General features: G+C 50.4%; 1 protein-coding gene across 1 annotated transcript in view; it reads right to left on the bottom strand.

Annotated features, from left to right (window-relative positions):
• Positions 1-502: 502 nt before the first annotated feature.
• Positions 503-17038, bottom strand: part of TEAD4 (TEA domain transcription factor 4) — an 84084-nt gene continuing 67548 nt past the window's right edge. Inside the window, exons 13-15 of the mRNA XM_026652221.1 lie at positions 4404-4544; positions 2746-2898; positions 503-733 (exon numbers count right to left, since the gene is read on the bottom strand). Of these exons, the coding sequence (XP_026508006.1) occupies positions 620-733; positions 2746-2898; positions 4404-4544 (408 nt within the window). The 3' untranslated portion in view covers positions 503-619. The remainder of the gene's footprint in view (positions 734-2745; positions 2899-4403; positions 4545-17038) is intronic.

Raw genomic sequence — 17038 nt, forward strand, 5'->3', positions numbered from 1 at the left:
AATGAGTACACTTGCGTATGTGATTATGTGCGTATGTGTTTGCTTGCACACATGCATCGCTGTGCGCACGCTTGTGCCTGTGTGCGTCTATTGTACACATCTGTATTCTTGCATCCAACTGTGCAAGTGTGTGTCTGGGCAAGTGTGCTGGCCTGGAGTGCAGGCCTGAGGACCTGTGAATACAAACAAGACTGTGTGTATGTGTACATGACCAAGCATGTGCGTACATAGGACTCAACTTGTGCTTGTGACCCAGCACATGAGATTGTGTGCAAGCATGCAGGTGTACATCTGCATGTGTGACTGTATGTCTATGCATATGAGCATGTGTGTGATATACATCTGCATCCTATTATCCTTGAGCTGCTCAGAGACCTGGTTGCCCCAAATAACATGGAACCCAAAGGGGCAGTTTTTCTTTGGTTTCAAGCCTTTCCCCCCATTTACACAAGCCCATGACGCTGAACTATTTCACGCTTTCAATCACAAACTAGCTCGAAGATTCTTTTCTGAAAATACACCACGTCTGCAGTTTATTTTTCGGATTGGTATCGGGGGTTAGGCACGGGCGTTTCACTCAGATATACATTCATGGAGGCAGTTCCTGGGCAGAGAATCTCTAGTCCTTCACCAGCCGGTAGATGTGATGCTGGGCACCATGTTCACTAGCTGACACCTCAAAAACATATGCTATGCACAGCAAGGTCTCTTGAGTGTCCCTGTTCGTCACAACCTAGACAGGCGAGAAAGGAAGGCAAGAAAGCAAGTGCTATTTTTTCTGTCTCAACTTGTAAATATTCTAACAGCTTTAAACGTATCCAGTGTTAAACATAATCCACAGAATGAACAACAGGAAAGATACACCGTGTAGCAATGACACCCCAAACTGGGGCTGTCTCCAAACACCAGTAATGAAACATCTGCTTGGTACCAAGAGGGAGGTGCTTTCTCACAATGTGAGGACTGAGATGCAGTGGAAGTACAGGAGGAGAAGCGTCCTCAGGACCACAGAGAATGGAAATATATGGCCAGTGAATAATAAGCACTCACCAAGCAAGGGGGAAAAGTCTTGTCAGGACTGGGAGCAGTGAGCAGCCATGTGTCCTTGGAGCCAGCAGATGTCACTGTTCCCTTGAGGAAGGGTGAGTTACACTGAGAATTCCCCAGCACTGACAGGGTGCTGAATGGAAAGGTCTCCTGATGCCAGTGAAAGAGGGCTCTTAGCAGCTTGTGGAGTGCCGTAGGAGGGGACACCAGGACTTGGAGCCTAATTCACAGTTGAGATGTAAGATCGAGTCCCTTATACCTCCCAATGCCCAGTTACTGGTGGATGAATGGGGGTAAGTGACGCTGAATGAGTTTAACTTACACACCAAGAGGTAAGCAGAAGGTGCCTGGGAGCTGCCTACTTGAATTTACATTCTTACAGCCTCCTGCTTGTTACTTTTCTTACTACATCAACTCCTCCCCCATCCCAGCCCCTCAATAATCTCAGCTCGCTACAGAATCACTCTCTTGCAGCCAGTGTGACTGATTGCTGACAGCGATTGTTGTATGCATCCTGCAGTTCCCCGCACAGCTCCCTTAGTGGCTATGTTCTACAGCATACCTTTGCCCCGTTCTGTCCTGCGGGAGGAGCCAGGAGGGTCAGAAGCTAAATCCTCACACTGGTAGATGTCACAGTACATGGTCACCAGCCCCATGCTGAACTGCTATCGGACCTATACCTTACGAGGAGCATGGCCACCCCGGAGACAATGCTCCAGGAGGGAAGGAGCTCATTTGTTAATTCGTGAATTTTTTAGCTGATTTTGTTGTGTTCTGTTTTATTTTCGTGCCTTATGGCTGAACTAACCATTGCCCTCTGTCTGGGATTCAGAGATGGGAACTGGCCAGGCTCAAGTCTGGAAGGGGGCATCCCGCTGACCCCTTCCAAGTGCTCCAGGGAGGCAGCAGTCAAATAGACTCCCGTAGCCTCAGAGAGCCAAATTTAGATCTAGTGAGTGAGAATCCATGCTGTGCCTTAAAGAGGCACAGCACAGAACTCACAGTCCAGGGTGGCTTTAAACCACCCTCCTAATTCTTGGCTGCACCAGGGGCTGGAAAGGGCCCAAGCATAATTTGGACAGCCCTGGGAGCCTAAATTATGGCAACCTCCCAACCCAGGGCTTGTCTTGTGGGCTGCAGTGCTGCATGGAATCTCTGCAGCAACACCCTCCTTCTGTCCCGCCCTTTATGCCAGGATTTGGGATGGGGCCTGGGAAGGCAGCTTTATGGCTGTCTTCTGCAGTGCCTGAACTGGAGTAGTCTTCCCCCAGTCACAACCAGGGCTTTTAGGGCTTTTTTATGATGCTCTGGCCCTCTTAAATGGTGTAAAGGGTCCAGAGCAGGGACAATTATTTCACCCTCTGCCTATTGTTGGTACAAGAGTCTTCTTTATTGCAACTTCTGCCTTCACATCTGGCACAGCTTTTTGGCCTCATCAACTCTCCCTTTTCAAACCTTCTTCATCTCTCCTTTCTCTCCATTGCCCATGCCTCTCATTCTTCTCCCTGTGTTCCTGATCCTATTTATCTGAATAACTGCACTCTGCGTAGCTCTGTAAGGGGTGCTGAGATGCAAGTGACACTAAATAAAATTAACTATTGAGCTGTACGTGGAAATCTTCTTTGACTCACAGCTGGGGACTCTTGGATATGACTTAAATATTTCAAGGCAACAATAAAAACAATTCAGTGCCCCTACCTGTAAAATAGTAAAGTTCTCCAGCACGCTGTTCATCATGTATTTCTCTGGGAGATGTTTGAGTTTATGGATGAAATTAATCATGTATTCACATAGAGGGGAGCGGTGGATGCGATAGGAATAGTGTCCATTTTCATAGTGAGCATACTCCGTCTATAGTGTAAAAGAGAAAAGGTGCATACAGGGTCACCACTGTTTTCATTAATGTTACTGATAGTTAAAATAATAATTACCACTTGAATTTTCACATCGCTTTACTAACATTAGCTCATTCATCATTCCTTACAATCATCCACTCTGAAGTAGCTTTCCTTGAGCTCTCAAATTTCTCCTGCTTTGATTACTTAAAGAAAACCAAAGGAACATAGCTACTGTAGTAATAACAACAGTTTGCACTATTATAGCGCTTTCGAGCTAAGGACCTCAGGGTGCTCTGCTACTATTAATGATTTAAGCTTCCCAATGCCTCTGTGAGATAGATCAGTAGCATTATTCCTATTTCATGATGGAGAAACTGAGGCACCCAGAGGTTGTGACTTACCTGAGATCACAAATCAAGGCAATGGCATATCTGGGAATATACACCCTGAGTCCCAGTCCAATTCTCTACCTACCAAACCATGCTGCCCCAGATTAGCAAGTGGGGGTTAAACATTTGAGGAGCTCTTTCATTACTATCACATTTTAGCTCCAGTACATATAAACTTCCCCCAAATTGAAGTGACAGGGGAGGTCATCACTTCTTAGCAACCCTCTTCTTTCCCCATACACCTTCATCTTGTTTTCCCATTAGAATCCTATCCCTCCTCCCATGTGCCAGCACCCCCACTGCAACACTAATTCAGAGGAGGAGGAGGTGCTGTTTCTTGTCCCCTCTTTTGAGATTGCCACGAGGCTCCCAACCTCTGCTGACCCCCGAGCAGTGGGATGGCTCCTAGCCAGAGATTTGCTTTTGATTTCAGTAGACATAGTGAAGAGCAGCAGTTCTTGCTGCATTTTTAAAAAGGTGTAGCACCTATTCCTGTCTGAGCTTGCTGTTATATGAGGAGCAGGTTTATCTTTGTAAACATAAGGTATAGAAACTTTCTTTGTCTATATATTCTGTCTGTTGTTGAGAATCATCCTGCAGGCCAGCTGAACACACTGAGCAGGCTAGAGCCATGTGTTTAAAAATCCTGACTCAGGCCCCATAAAATCACAAAAGACTGGCTTAAAAATCATGGATCTATAAAAATAATAATAAATGTCGGGATCTTTCTATTTGCCTTTTGGTTTGTGAGCCCCGAGAGGTCACATTTTCAAGCTTTTCTCCTCAACTAGGAGGGCTGGGAACTTCATTGTTTAAAACAATGAAAGCTGAGTCTCTCTCAGTCACTGGACTCCAGGAGCTGGCGCTTTAAGAAAAACACCAAATATTGGAAGACATGCTATAAAATTGTGTGAGAGGGCAACACTAGAGGCAGGATCAGGCCCATCCCTGCGTGTCTGACACACTGCACTAGATTGATGCTTCCTGATTTTCAACCCTTTTCCAAGCCACCTCCCTGACAAGTGGGTACTTTCTGCCCTCAGAGGCACAGGTGGGGTTTGTGAATGCAAGGGCTGAATTGCACCCCAGAGTACTCTGCACTCAGGGCTCTGCTGCCTTCTCTTCCTACCTCCACTTTCTCCACCACCTGCTTTCCGAAGGAGCACACTTTAGTGGAGCAGGTAATGATCATGTTTTCTGGGCTTTCGTATTGGCTGGAAACACCATAGAAAGATCTGGATTCATCTTCAATGTTGGTGTTCAAATCAGCCTGCAGGAAAAAAGACAAGGATAGTAGGCGATTCCCAAGTAGCTCATTAGTTTTGGGTCAGCAGCATCACACACACCACCCAAAGAAAGGGTTCTCCTCTGGCCCCAGGCTTTTGTTTTTGGGGGTCAGGGAGAGGGGAAATCAAGCTGCCAAAGCAGATCAACATGTGTGCCCAAGAAGTGGAGGAAATACGGGCATGGAACACCTTTTCAAATGTGGGTGCCTAAAGTTAGGCATCTAAATTCTAATTTTGACACTTAAATCCCTATTTAGGGTCTTGAAATAGGTATTTGTGGGCTTAATTTAGGTGCACAAGCTATCATTAGGGCCCTAAGTTTGAAGATGTGGTGCTATACCACTACCACCAGGGGTCACACTAGCCTTATATTCTATCCTGAACAAGAAAAAGAAAAGTTTACAGATACCTTGCAAAAACAAAGCAACAGAAAAAGGCATTTAGTTTATTCACCTTAATGAAATAAGAGAACAGAGGGCCTCAAATTCCTCAGTGCCTGATGTGACCAGGTGCTAATTTACTATATGACCTTTCCTCCAATTCCTATGCGCAGGTTCAATCTGTACTATCCCCCTGCAGGGTTAAGGGAAATGGGGAAGAAAATCTGCTTCTGGGACAGTGGACTCTATGGCCATGTTGACAGTGCGACTAGAACCAGTGTACTAGGAACACAGTTCTAGCCTGGTTTTCCTGACCGCCAGCAGAGATTTTTATCCAAGAACCTGGTTATGGAACCATGCTCTAGACTAGATGCTGGGAGAGCCCACTGTACAGCGCAGCTAGTGTGATTCTCAGAAAAAACTCCATGGCCACATTGGTCAGAGAAACCTGCTAGAATCCTGTTAAGAAAATCCATAGAATCACAGAAATATACGGCAGGAAGAGACCTCATGAGGTCAGCTAGTGCATCTCCCCATGCTGAGGTAGGATTAAGATACCTAGACTGTCCTTAAGAGGCGTTTGTCTAACCTCTTCTTGGTATCAAAGGATTGGGATCCCACAGCCTCCCCAGGGCTTAACTACCTTTACAGTTGGAAAGTTTTTCCTAACATCCAACCTAAATCTCCTTTGCTGCAAACTAAGCTGATTATTTCTTGTCCTACCCTTGGCGATGGTGGACACGGAGAACAATTGATCACCATCCTCCTTACACCATGTTGAAACAGCTAGAGCTAAGGTGGGATCACAGTGTGGACAGAGCCTTAGTACTGCAACAAAGTCAGCAGGTTCTTCCATGACTGCTGCGGCCAGGCCCAGATATAGGAGACGCTGCACTGGCTGTGTTAGTCAGGCTAGGAGTTAGAGAAGAGGTGGGCAAACTACAGCCCGCGGGCCACATCCGACCCGCAGGACTGTCCTGCCCAGCCCTTGAGCTCCCGGCTGGGGAGGCTAGCCCCTGGCCCCTCCCCTGCTATCCCCCCTCCCCCACAGCCTCAGCTCGCCATGCCGCCAGCGCTCTGGGTGGCGGGGCTGCAAGCTCCTGCCGGGCAGCACGGCGGCGTGGCTGGCTCCGGCTGGGCGGCGTGGCTGCCAGTCCTGCTGCTCTGAGTGGCATGGTAAGGGGGCGGGGAGCAGGGGGGTGGGATAAGGGGCAGAGGGTCCCGGGGGGCAGTCAGGGGACAGGGAGCAGAGGGCGGTTGGATGGGGCGGAGGTTTGGGGGTGTCAGGGGACGGGGGGGTTGGATAGGTGTGGTAGTCCCGGGGGGCCTGTCAGGTGGCGGGGGTGTGGATAGGAGTCAGAGCAGTCAGGGGACTGGGAGCAGGGGGATTGGATAGGGGGTGTAGTCCCAGGAGGGGGCAGTTAGGGGACAAGGAGCAGGGAGGGGTTGGATGGGTCGGGGGTTCTGAAGGGGGCAGTCAGGGGGTGGGAAGTGGGAGGGGGCAGATAGGGGGCGGGGGCCAGGCTGTTTGGGGAGGCACAGCCTTCCCTACTCGGCCCTCCATACAGTTTTGGAACCCTGATGTGGCCCTCAGGCCAAAAAGTTTGCCCACCTCTGAGTTAGAGAGCCAAGAACCTGGTCTGTCTGCATGTCCGGCAACCACAATAAAGATCCTTGTCCTGTTCATCACAAGTCCCATCTCTTCTCTACCAGGAGAGATGCTATATGAATCTTTCTCTGAGGCCTCCCGCAAGAGATGGCGGTGCCACTTTATTACCATTTCCAAGAAGTTAAAATTTTAGCTCCAGAATCGGAAGCCCGGGAGCACAAGCTGGCTGGGGCAGACAAGGAGTCTGCGCTACCAAGTGACCAGCAGGTGCTGGTCCCCACCAAATGCTGGAGCCAACGCCACAGAAGAATTCATCGCTTTGCCAATGGTGACACTAACAACATTAGCAGGAAACAATGTAGAAACGTACAGCATTTCAATCCAATCTAATTCCCCTGCTGGTTAACATACTGCTTCAGGCACATGGAGGGCAAGGAGGAGGAGGAAATGCAATCAACACTACCATTTATTTCACCAAGTCCAATTTCCATTTCCCACTTAACCCATCAGCTCCATTGCCCCATCCCTGCTGCCTCCCTCCGCATCTGCACAGACTGCAATGTGCTCTATGCAATGGGTACCTGGAGATTTCTGCCTTCAGGAAAACTGTTGGGCTCAGGTAAACACGTGATGCCATTGAAAGCTAAGCCAACAAGCCAGTGAAATCCAATCACCATCCATTTTCCCAGAGCACATGTCGCAAATTCAGAGCAACTGCCCCTGTATTTCCCCTTAGTGGTCTAGCAAAGGCACCACAGGCTTCCAGGTCCCCAGCCGATGCCTTTCTGGAGACTCACATCTCTCTCCTTCCTGAGTCCTGACCAGAGTATGTCCAGGCTGCACAGCTCCCTGCCTGCACTGTGTGATTCCCAGCATAGACAGGCTGCCCAAGGACGCCTCCTCGCTTTCTCCTCAGAGACGGTTAACAGGTCTAATTGCTACAGTTATAAGTATCAGGGGGTAGCCGTGTTAGTCTGTATCTACAAAAACAACAAGGAGTCTGGTGGCACCTTAAAGACTAACAGATTTATTTGGGCATAAGCTTTCGTGGGTAAAAACCTCACTTCTTCAGATGCATCTGAAGTGAGGTTTTTACCCACGAAAGCTTATGCCCAAATAAATCTGTTAGTCTTTAAGGTGCTACCAGACTCCTTGTTGTTTTTACAGTTATAAGGTACCACAGACAGCACTTCTTAAATAAGCCTACTTTATTCTTAAGGTAAAAAGCATATTAAGAAAACATATTAGAAACAACAAAAGAACCCCTACACATGCTAATGAGCTTACCAGAGTTAACCCCAACTCTAACATAGATTTTGGCAGGAGCAGTCCTTCAAAGCCCCACCCAAGGGGTTTCTTTGTGGTTACAAGTTCATCACAGCTTCAGCATAAAACAAGCGCCCAGTCTTATGGGACCTTAGTAGGCCCAGTCCTTCCACCCTACCCATAGGCAGTGGTTCTCAACCTTTTCATTTTGCAGACCCCTTTGGAAATCTATTGTCAGTATATATAGTTGAATTCTGTTCAGTCAATTTTCAGTCTAAGTCTTTCGCGGACCCCTGAGACATAGTTCCGTGGACCAAACCACTGCCCTAAGGATTGGGGCCCTCCATGGACCAGGGGTCCTGTCCATTTGCTGGAACAGGAAAAAGGCCCTGAGCCAGTTTAAAACCAGGCTATTTACCCAAACCCTTCCTTTGTCTGTCGATCCCTGGAGAATCCAGTTTGAACTAGCATATGCGCATCTTTCCAGGGAGATGGCTTCTCTGGAGATGTCACAACCTGGGTGAATTTGCCTAATCACCCCTGCTTTACCCTCCCCATGGAAATACATATAATTTCACAACCACACACACACCACTGCATTTTTAATACAATGGACCCTAAAGGTATTAACCCTACTTCGGTGAGGTCTAACTTAACTCAGTAAAGCAGGGGTGACCAAACCGCGGCTCTTTTACAGTTAAAGTACGGCTCATGGAGCCCCCCCACACACACACACATTCTCCACCTACCAGACTGGGGCAGGGGGAGCTCAGGGCTTCTGCCCTGCGGCAGGGTGGTGGGGCTAGGGGCTTCTGCCCTACAGGGAGGGGGTCTCGGGGTTTCAGCCTCTCAGGAGGTGCCTGCTGGGGCTCGGGGCTTCCACAGGAGCGGGACTGACGCCCCGAGCCCTGGCAGACGGGTCCGGCTCTCAAAGGTCTGAAGATTATCATATGCAGCTCAGAGGATCAGTAAGTTTGGCCATCCCTGCAATAAAGTTTATCTTAATTCCATGAGGTTTATTCAGGATATTACAGGATATTGTCCATCTGTCACAGCACATACTCAGGACCAAAGGACAGATGGGTTTATGGCAGGCTTTGATGAAGTACAGTGACTACAGGTCTGAATTCTAGCCTAGCAGCTATAGTCTCCAGCCACAATCCCAGGTGGACAAAGATCAAGTCAGTGAAAAAAAAATCTATATTAGTAGAACAGGAAGGTTGCATGGTTGGACACTCACGAGTCAAGAAATGTCGGAGTTAAGAATATGCAACCATTGCTCTGCCCCACATAAGTGTGCTTTGCAATACAGTTTTTGGCTACAGTCGCACACCATTCCTCAAATTATACAATATAATTGCATAGTTATTACCAAAACCTTCAACAGACATAGCATCTTTAAATGTTTCTTTATTCTTCTACATGTTATGTAACTAATTTCATTGTCAGAATGGTCTGTCTCATTTTGAGAGATTCCAGTGTTTTATAGGATATACCGTATATACTTGTTCATAAACCAAATTTTTTTAGTATAAAAGGGAAGCACCAGAGACGGGGGGGTCGGCTTATGAACGGGTATAGAGAGGGAGAGGTGGGACACAGCCCCTCCCCCCAACAGAGGGAGCAAGGAGAGGGCAGCACAGCCAGCAGAGCCAGAAGGGAAGAGGCGGGGCCAGAGTCTCTCCGCTTCTGGCCACGCTGCTCTCCCCCCAGCCTCCAAAGCAGCTGCAGCTCCCGGGGCTGGCAGGCTGCAGCCGTGCCGCTCAGCCCCGCCCCCCCAGAGCAAGCTGTGGCCACGCTGCCCGGCCCACTGGAGAACGCTGCGGCTGTGCCGCTCGGCCCAGCCCGCTGGAACATGCTGCGGCCGTGCCGCCTGGTCTGGCCCGCCAGAGCAGGCTGCGGCCGCACTGCCCAGCCTGCCGGAGCAGCTCCAGCCAGGCCAGAGACATCCTCCCCTGGCCCTCCCCGGATAAGGGGGGAGGGATGGGATGGGGAGAGTGTGGCGGTCTCAGGCTAGAGGTGGGGTCATGTGGGGGGTGGTCACAGGGGTTACTCCCCCGACTCCCAGATTCTCCCCCCCAAAAAATTTCCCCACCAGTTGCTGTCCCGGCCCATCAGGGCAAGCAGCTGGCGCACCAGGACACTTTGTTTACTTAGGTTTACCTCTGTGCCTGCGGACGCTCGAGGTAAACAAACCATCTCGGCCCGCCAGCGGCTTATCCTGATGGCCCGGGAGCCAAAGTTTGCTGACCCCTGAATTATAGGGTCGGCTTATGAACTGGTTATAAACATTTTCTATTTTTACTTCTCCATCTTGGGGGGGTCGGCTTATAAATGAACCGGCTTATGATCAAGTATATACGGTAGTCTCTTCTCTCTAAAGGATTGGGCAGATCTTCAGCTAATGTAAATCAGCATAGCTTCACTGAAGCCAAAGGAACGACTCCAATTTACACCAGCTATGGATCTGTCCCTAATATCTTAATAACTTTGTCAGTATCTATGTTCTACACTTTCAACGGGATACTTTGGTTTTCCTGTGGCAATTGATACAATTCTGCACGGTGTTTTATCAGTGTATTAGCTCACCTGCTGTTTCTTTAACATGTGAGGCTGTCTCGGCCCTGATCCTGCAAGCACTGACACATGTGAGTAATTTTGCACACCTGAGTAGTCCCACTGAGCAAGAGGAGTAAAGGATCCAGGCTTAACTGTGTGCATTTTGGACTTTGTGGCTATGTAGCATGGGTGATCAAAAAAAGATGTGGGGTTATGTTTCAAAATCAGATTTTACAATGTTTTCTCTAGAAAAATTAGCAAGCATTTTATCCAGAAATCATCAGAGAAAACTGAACTATCTCTTGACCAGTAATTGTGGTAGAATTTGGAAAACAAATTCAATCATTGAGAGGTGAAACAGAAGGATTGCAGTCACACTTTAAGTGAAAAGCTCAACACAACCTTAACTAAGAAGTCACTACAGGTGCCTCCATAATTGGCAACTCACCTATGAAAAGGTCAGGGCTTAGAATTTCACATCTATTTAACACCTGGTTAATCAACATTAAACTATTTGGCACTAGGTAAATTTATGTGCAGGGACCATTACCATTCAGTAACATTAAGCCCATGTCTACACTGCTAGTGGCATAGCTACAACGCTGTAGCTATGCCAGCATAACCCAGTACTGTAGATGCAGCCTACAGCGTTTTTCCATTGCTGTAGGAAACCACCTCTATGAGAGATGGTAGCTAGGTCAACAGAAGCATCCTTCCACTGACCTAGCTGCATCTGCACCAGGGCTTGGTTGGCATAGCTATGAGTTTTTCACACCTCTGAGCTCCGTAGCTATGACAAACCAAATTTTAAATGCAGACCAGGCCTAAGCCAAACCTGTTTCCTGGGAACCATCCTGATATGCCAAGTCCCAATGAAGTAACCACCTATAATCCAGTGATATTTTATGTATATTCAGCACCTTTCAATCCCATGCACTTTGCATACTACAGCTGGGATTTTCATAGAGGCTTTTGGCAGTTAAGCACACAACTCCCATTGAAAATCAATAGGAGTTGGGCACCTATCTACGTTAGTCACCTTTGAACCTCCAGGACAGATTCCCTCTAATTTTTCCCACCCGTGTGCAGAACGAATTTGGTTATGTGCACCACTTATGGAGGTGATGAGTGTCACATCACATTCATATTGGTGCACATAACAAAATTCATGTGGCAGGGGTGGGGCCGAGGGGTTCGGAGTGTGGGAGGGGGCTCAGGGCTGGGGCAGAGGGTTGGGGAGCAGGGGTTTGAGGGCTCCAGCTGGGGGTGGGGCTCTGGGCTGGGGCTGGAGATGAGGGGTTTGGGGTGCAGAAGGGTGCTCTGGGGCTATGGTGGGGAGACAGGATTCCCCACAGCTCTCTCTCCCCGCAGCAGCACCTGGGCTGGGGGAGAGAGGCACCTTTCCCTGCCTCGGCAGCACTGGGGCTGGAGCCATGGGATAGGCGCCCCTCCCCCAGCCCTGGCAGGTCCAGGCCGGGGCTGGGTTCAGGCCAGGGCAGGGGTGCACCAGCCCAGGCCGCGGTAGAATTGGGGCCGGGGAAGGTCCAGGCCACGGCAGGTTGGGGGCCTGGCTAAGTTGGGGCCAGGGGAAGGGCGCTCCTCCCCCAGCAACGGCAGGTCCCTGGGTGGGTTCCCTGAACACCTGCACGGCGCTAAATAGGCTGCTGAGCAGCTTACAGGGAACTTAGCTCCCGGCCCATATACCAGAACACCATGGACTTTCAGAACTCTCTGGGATTGAAGGCCACAGCCAACTAGCATATAAAATACTGCACATTATTGTAGGAGAAGGGAAATTTTGTAGGATGATCCCAGGACAAAATCCTACTGCACCATGGGCTCTTTAATGTCCAACAGAGCTTCAGTTTTTAAGGTACAGTTTGAAAATACTTTATAAAAGAGATGCTCTAGCTCAGGGGTTCTCAAACTTCATTGCACCATGACCCATTTCCATAGGCGCCGACACCGTGGGTGCTCCGGGGCTGGAGCACCCACGGGGAAAAATTGGTGAGCGCTCTGCAGCCACCGGCAACTCCCCGCCCCACCCCAGCTCACCTCTGCCTCCGTCCCTGAGCGCACCTTCCCCGCTTCTCCTCCAAGCGCTTGCTGCCGCAAAACAGCTGTTTCGCGGCGTAACAAGGTGTGGGAGGGTGTGGGGAGGCGCGGGAATGTGGCGCGCTCAAGGGAGGAGGCGGGGAAGAGGCGGGGCCAGGGAGGGGCTTTGGGGAGGGGGTAGGAATGGGGGCGGGGAAGGGGCGGGCCAGGGCAGGGCAGGGGTGGAGTCAGGGCGGGGCCGGGGGGCACAAGCACCCAGCGGCGCCGGGAGAAGTTGGCGCCTATGCCCCCTTCTGACAACAATAATTACTACATGACCCCAATGAGGGGGAGCTGAAGCCTGAGCCCCCCCGAGCCCTGCCGCCCCGGGCAGGGGGGCCAAAGCCCAAGGGCTTCAGCACCAGGCAGGGGGCCTTTAACTTGAGCCCCGCCACCCAAGGCTGAAGTCCTCGGGCTTCGGTTTCAGCCCCAGGAGGTGGGGCTCAGGCTTTGGCCCCGGGCCCCAGCAAGTCTAAGCCAGTCCTGGTGACCCCATTAAAATGGGGTTGCGACCCACTTTGGGGTTCCAACCCACAATTTGAGAACCACTGCTCTAGCTGAAAGAGAAGATATGGGCTTGTTGCAGGATAGGAAAGATCAAGGCACTCACTCTGTGTCTACCTACCACATGGTTTGAATCAGTTCCCAGGGACAGTAAAGATCTCAAGTCTGATGTGTAGAGCCCTACCGTGTCCCCTCCAGGTCCAGACTTTCCAGCATCCCCTCCAGCAGAACTGAAAGCTTCACTGCTACACTGGGGCCTCCTCTCTCCTTTTCATTTTAGAGCAGTTTCTTTCTCTAAGGAAAAGGTTAGTGCCCAACAGCCCCAGGCTCTCCTATTCCTTCCTACTCATGTGACTCTCCCATCCCGGCTCTGCACCAGGCGTCAGGCCTAGGACAGAGATGTTAGTTTTACCCTGGCAGGACTCTCTGATCCTCCAAGCAGGAGGCGGATTATACTAATTATTATTTAAATTGAGCTAATTAATCTTCACTAAACCTCAGTGGATAGGTATTAATGTCCTCACTTTACCAATGGGGAAACAGGAATGCTAAGAGCCTTCTTTAAGATCTCACGGCAAATAAGTGTCAGACCTGGGACAAGAACCTAGGTTTCTTGGCTCCTCATCCTTCATCTAACCCTAACGCATGACATAGTGCCTAATGGGCAAGTGAGTTACCCTCTCAGTGCCTTCATTACCCTACTTGAAAAAGGTGACTAAAAATACTAGCTGCTTTGTACGTCTATACTGAATTATTGCCTGTTGATCTTCAACGGCTTTACAAAGGTGGGCAAGTTTCATTTGCCTTATTTCACCAGATGCATAATCATATATGGAGGTTTGAAGCAACTTGTTTGAGAGGCACTACTGCGCAGTGGATAAGAATGGATCATCCATACCAGGGATCTGGGTTCTTTCAGCAGCTGTGCTGAAAACTGCCTATGAGAGTTGCGGCACATCACTCAACCTCTGCAACCCCAGGCAGAAAAAGCCTGCACAGAAAGTCAGGTCTTGTACTGTGCCCTAAGGGTGCCAGGACTCTGGCTCAGTCTGATCTCCAATGGGAGTGAGATTTACAGTTGATGGCCGTCCACTGATAGGATACTAGCTCTGGTCCCATTAGCCCCACCCAATGTGTCACTGCTAATTGCCACTGAGGAAATGGTGGTCTCCAAGACAGACCTCTTCCCCTTTGGGGCTTTGAAAGCAAGGCATGGGACTGTGAATTGGACCCAGAATTTAGCTGACAGCTAATGCAGTGTGGAGCCCTGGTATGATGGGCTCTCATTAGTAGGGCCCTACCAAATTCACAGTCGTGAAAAACATGTCACAAACTGTGAAATCAGACCTCCCCCATGAAATCTAGCTATTGTAGGGAAGGGGGAAGGGCAGGGCTGGGGGCACCCCAGCTGGGGGCTCCTACCATGCACTGGGCTCCAGCTGCTAGTCCCAACAGAGCTGAGGAGGGACAGGACTTCCTCTTCCCAAGCGAGGGTTGCCAGGTGTCCGGTTTTCGACTGGAACGTCCAATCGAAAAGGGACCCTGGCGGCTCCGGTCAGCACTGCTGACTGGGCCGTTAAAAGTCTGGTCAGCGGCGCAGCAGGGCTAAGGCAGGCTCCCTGACTGCCCTGGCTCTGCGTGGCTCCCGGAAGCGGCTGGCATGTCCTACTCCTAGGCACAGGTGCGGCCACGGGGGCTCCGCGCTCTGCTCCCCCTACCCAAGCACTGGCTCTGCAGCTCCCATTGGCTGGGAACCATGGCCAATGGGAGCTGCGGAAGTGGCACCTGCTGGGGAGGGCAGTGTGCAGAGCTGCCTGGTCATGCCTCCGCCTAAGAGCCAGACATGCCGGCCACTTTCAGGAGCCACCTGAAGTAAGTGTTGCCCGGCCGGAGTCCGCACCCCGAATCCCTTCCTGCACCCCAACACCCTGCCCCAGGTTGGAACCCCTCCCACACCGTAACTCCTTCCCAGAGCCCACACCTCACACCCCCTCCAACACCCCAACACTCTGCCACAGCCCTGAGCCCCCCTGCACCCAAACTACCTCCCAGAGCCTGCACCCCAAACCCCCTTCCCTCACTCCAAACCACTCGGCCCCAGCCCAGAGACCCCTCCTGCACCCCAAGCCCCTCATCCCCAGCCCCACCCCAGAGCTCACATCCCCAGCCAGAGCCCTCACCCCCTCCCACACCAACCTCCTGCCCCAGCCTGGTGAAAGTGAGTGAGGGTGGGGGAGAGTGAGCGATGGAGGGAGGGCGGATGGGGTTAGTGGGGGGCGGGGCCTTGGAGAATGGGTGGGGCAGGGGGCAGGGCAAGGGTATTCAGTTTTGTGCGGTTAGAAAGTTGGCAACCCTATCCGCAGCACAGCTGCTCTCGGGTACCTCACCCAGCTGCAAGAAGCTCCGCGGCAGCTGCCTTCAGCGCCCAGCCCTATTTGAAAAATCCCATGACCATGAAATTGACCAGAATGGACTGTGAATTTGGTAGGGCCCTACTCGTTACATATTTCTCACTTAGAAGGCAGGCCTATGGAATAAGCATCAGCTGCAGTTTACAGATGGTCGCCATGGTAGGTTCCATGCAAAACAATAGCCTGGCTTGGAGAAGGTAAAACTTGGGCCTTGATGGCTAGATCCATATCTGAGAGGAAAGGGGGCGGATTTTGGCTAACCAAAGATGACAGAAGGCATTTCCAGCCACTAGCGAGATCTGGGAATCCAGGAGCAGAGAAGAGTTCAACAAGACGGCAAGACTCCGTGCCACTTTGACAACTGGAGGACAGCTGCCCCTGCTCTTCGACACAGCTCCCTCTGCCAACCAACAATTCCTCTGCTTCTGAACGCACATGGCAAGCAAATTGGCTGGAGAAAGTGCATTTTTACAAAGTCCCTTGTTAGAATAGAACAGCTGTTAAAAGTCTGTGCAGTCTTGCTACGAGTCCTTAGCCCATGGGAACTTAATTGGGGTTCTCAGTCCCATTCTCAGTGAAAGGTGCAAACATCATAAAAATCTTCATTACTAATTGCTGCCTTGTTTGCTATCTGCAATGGCAATTAGAGAGGCCAAGGACAGAATGGACTTAGAAACTGAACTGGCCTCTCATCCCCTCCAGGCAATACCTGCCAGGTCCAGATTTCAGGCACACAGGGCAGCGTGCGTGGGGAAGCGTGCAGTGCTGCTGCTTTGTTCTGTGGGAAACCAGAGGATTTCAGCCTCCAGTCCTCCCCTCCAGCCCTTTCTATGAGTGTTTAATTCACTTCATGAAAAGAAAGAACCAAACAATTTGATTGGTTTCTAGGCTTTCCTACTGCTGAGGTGAAGAGATTATTATGCTTATTTATCATCGGTTTAGGAAAAGTCTATCAGCCCTTTCGACAATTCCTCAGCTGCACCTAGTTCTGAATCAGAATGCTCTGTGCGCTTTAAATTAACCCTTGAGTGGCAACAGGTGGTTTACCTCTGCAGACAGCTGCTTTGGGCAGCGCCGGACTCCGATTGCCCACATGGAACTCCTGGTCTCTCACTTTCATTCCATCTCCCCTCCGTGTGGCCCCTGGACTCATACGCCACCCCCTGTAAGTTTTACACTGTGAGTGCTCCATTCCAATGGCGTGTGAAGCCATAAGAACCCTCCCCCCCTCGTGCTATTAATAAACATGCGTGTAGCAGGAGGTTCAGGGGGCGAGCCAAGTAACAGGTGCGAGAGATAACGTTACACTGGAAAAGAGCAGGGCTGCCATTGCCCATGTGTTGGGAGGCTAATGTCTCAGATTCATTGTCATGTGCTGGAATGCGCTCAGAGCATGGAGAAATGTCACAGAGCCGCTCTTCACAAGCTGTCGATCCAAGACCAAGGGTCAGTTCATTGTCCCTCGGGCTCCAAAGGCTGAATTCATCAAAGGGGTGTGTGTGCTGGGAGTGCTTGAGTTTTAAACAAATTGTATGTTTGACATCTGAAAGCTAAAAAACTAATGAATGAATATGGGCACAGATCTCTCTCACTAGAGCCAGCCGTTGCTGATAATGGCCAAAATTCCCAAACTTGAGTGTTTAACTTAGGCATCG

The sequence above is a fragment of the Terrapene carolina genome, unplaced genomic scaffold, assembly GCF_002925995.2.
Source record: "Terrapene carolina triunguis isolate 2854851 unplaced genomic scaffold, T_m_triunguis-2.0 Scaffold112, whole genome shotgun sequence".
Lineage (NCBI taxonomy): Eukaryota > Metazoa > Chordata > Testudines > Emydidae > Terrapene > Terrapene triunguis.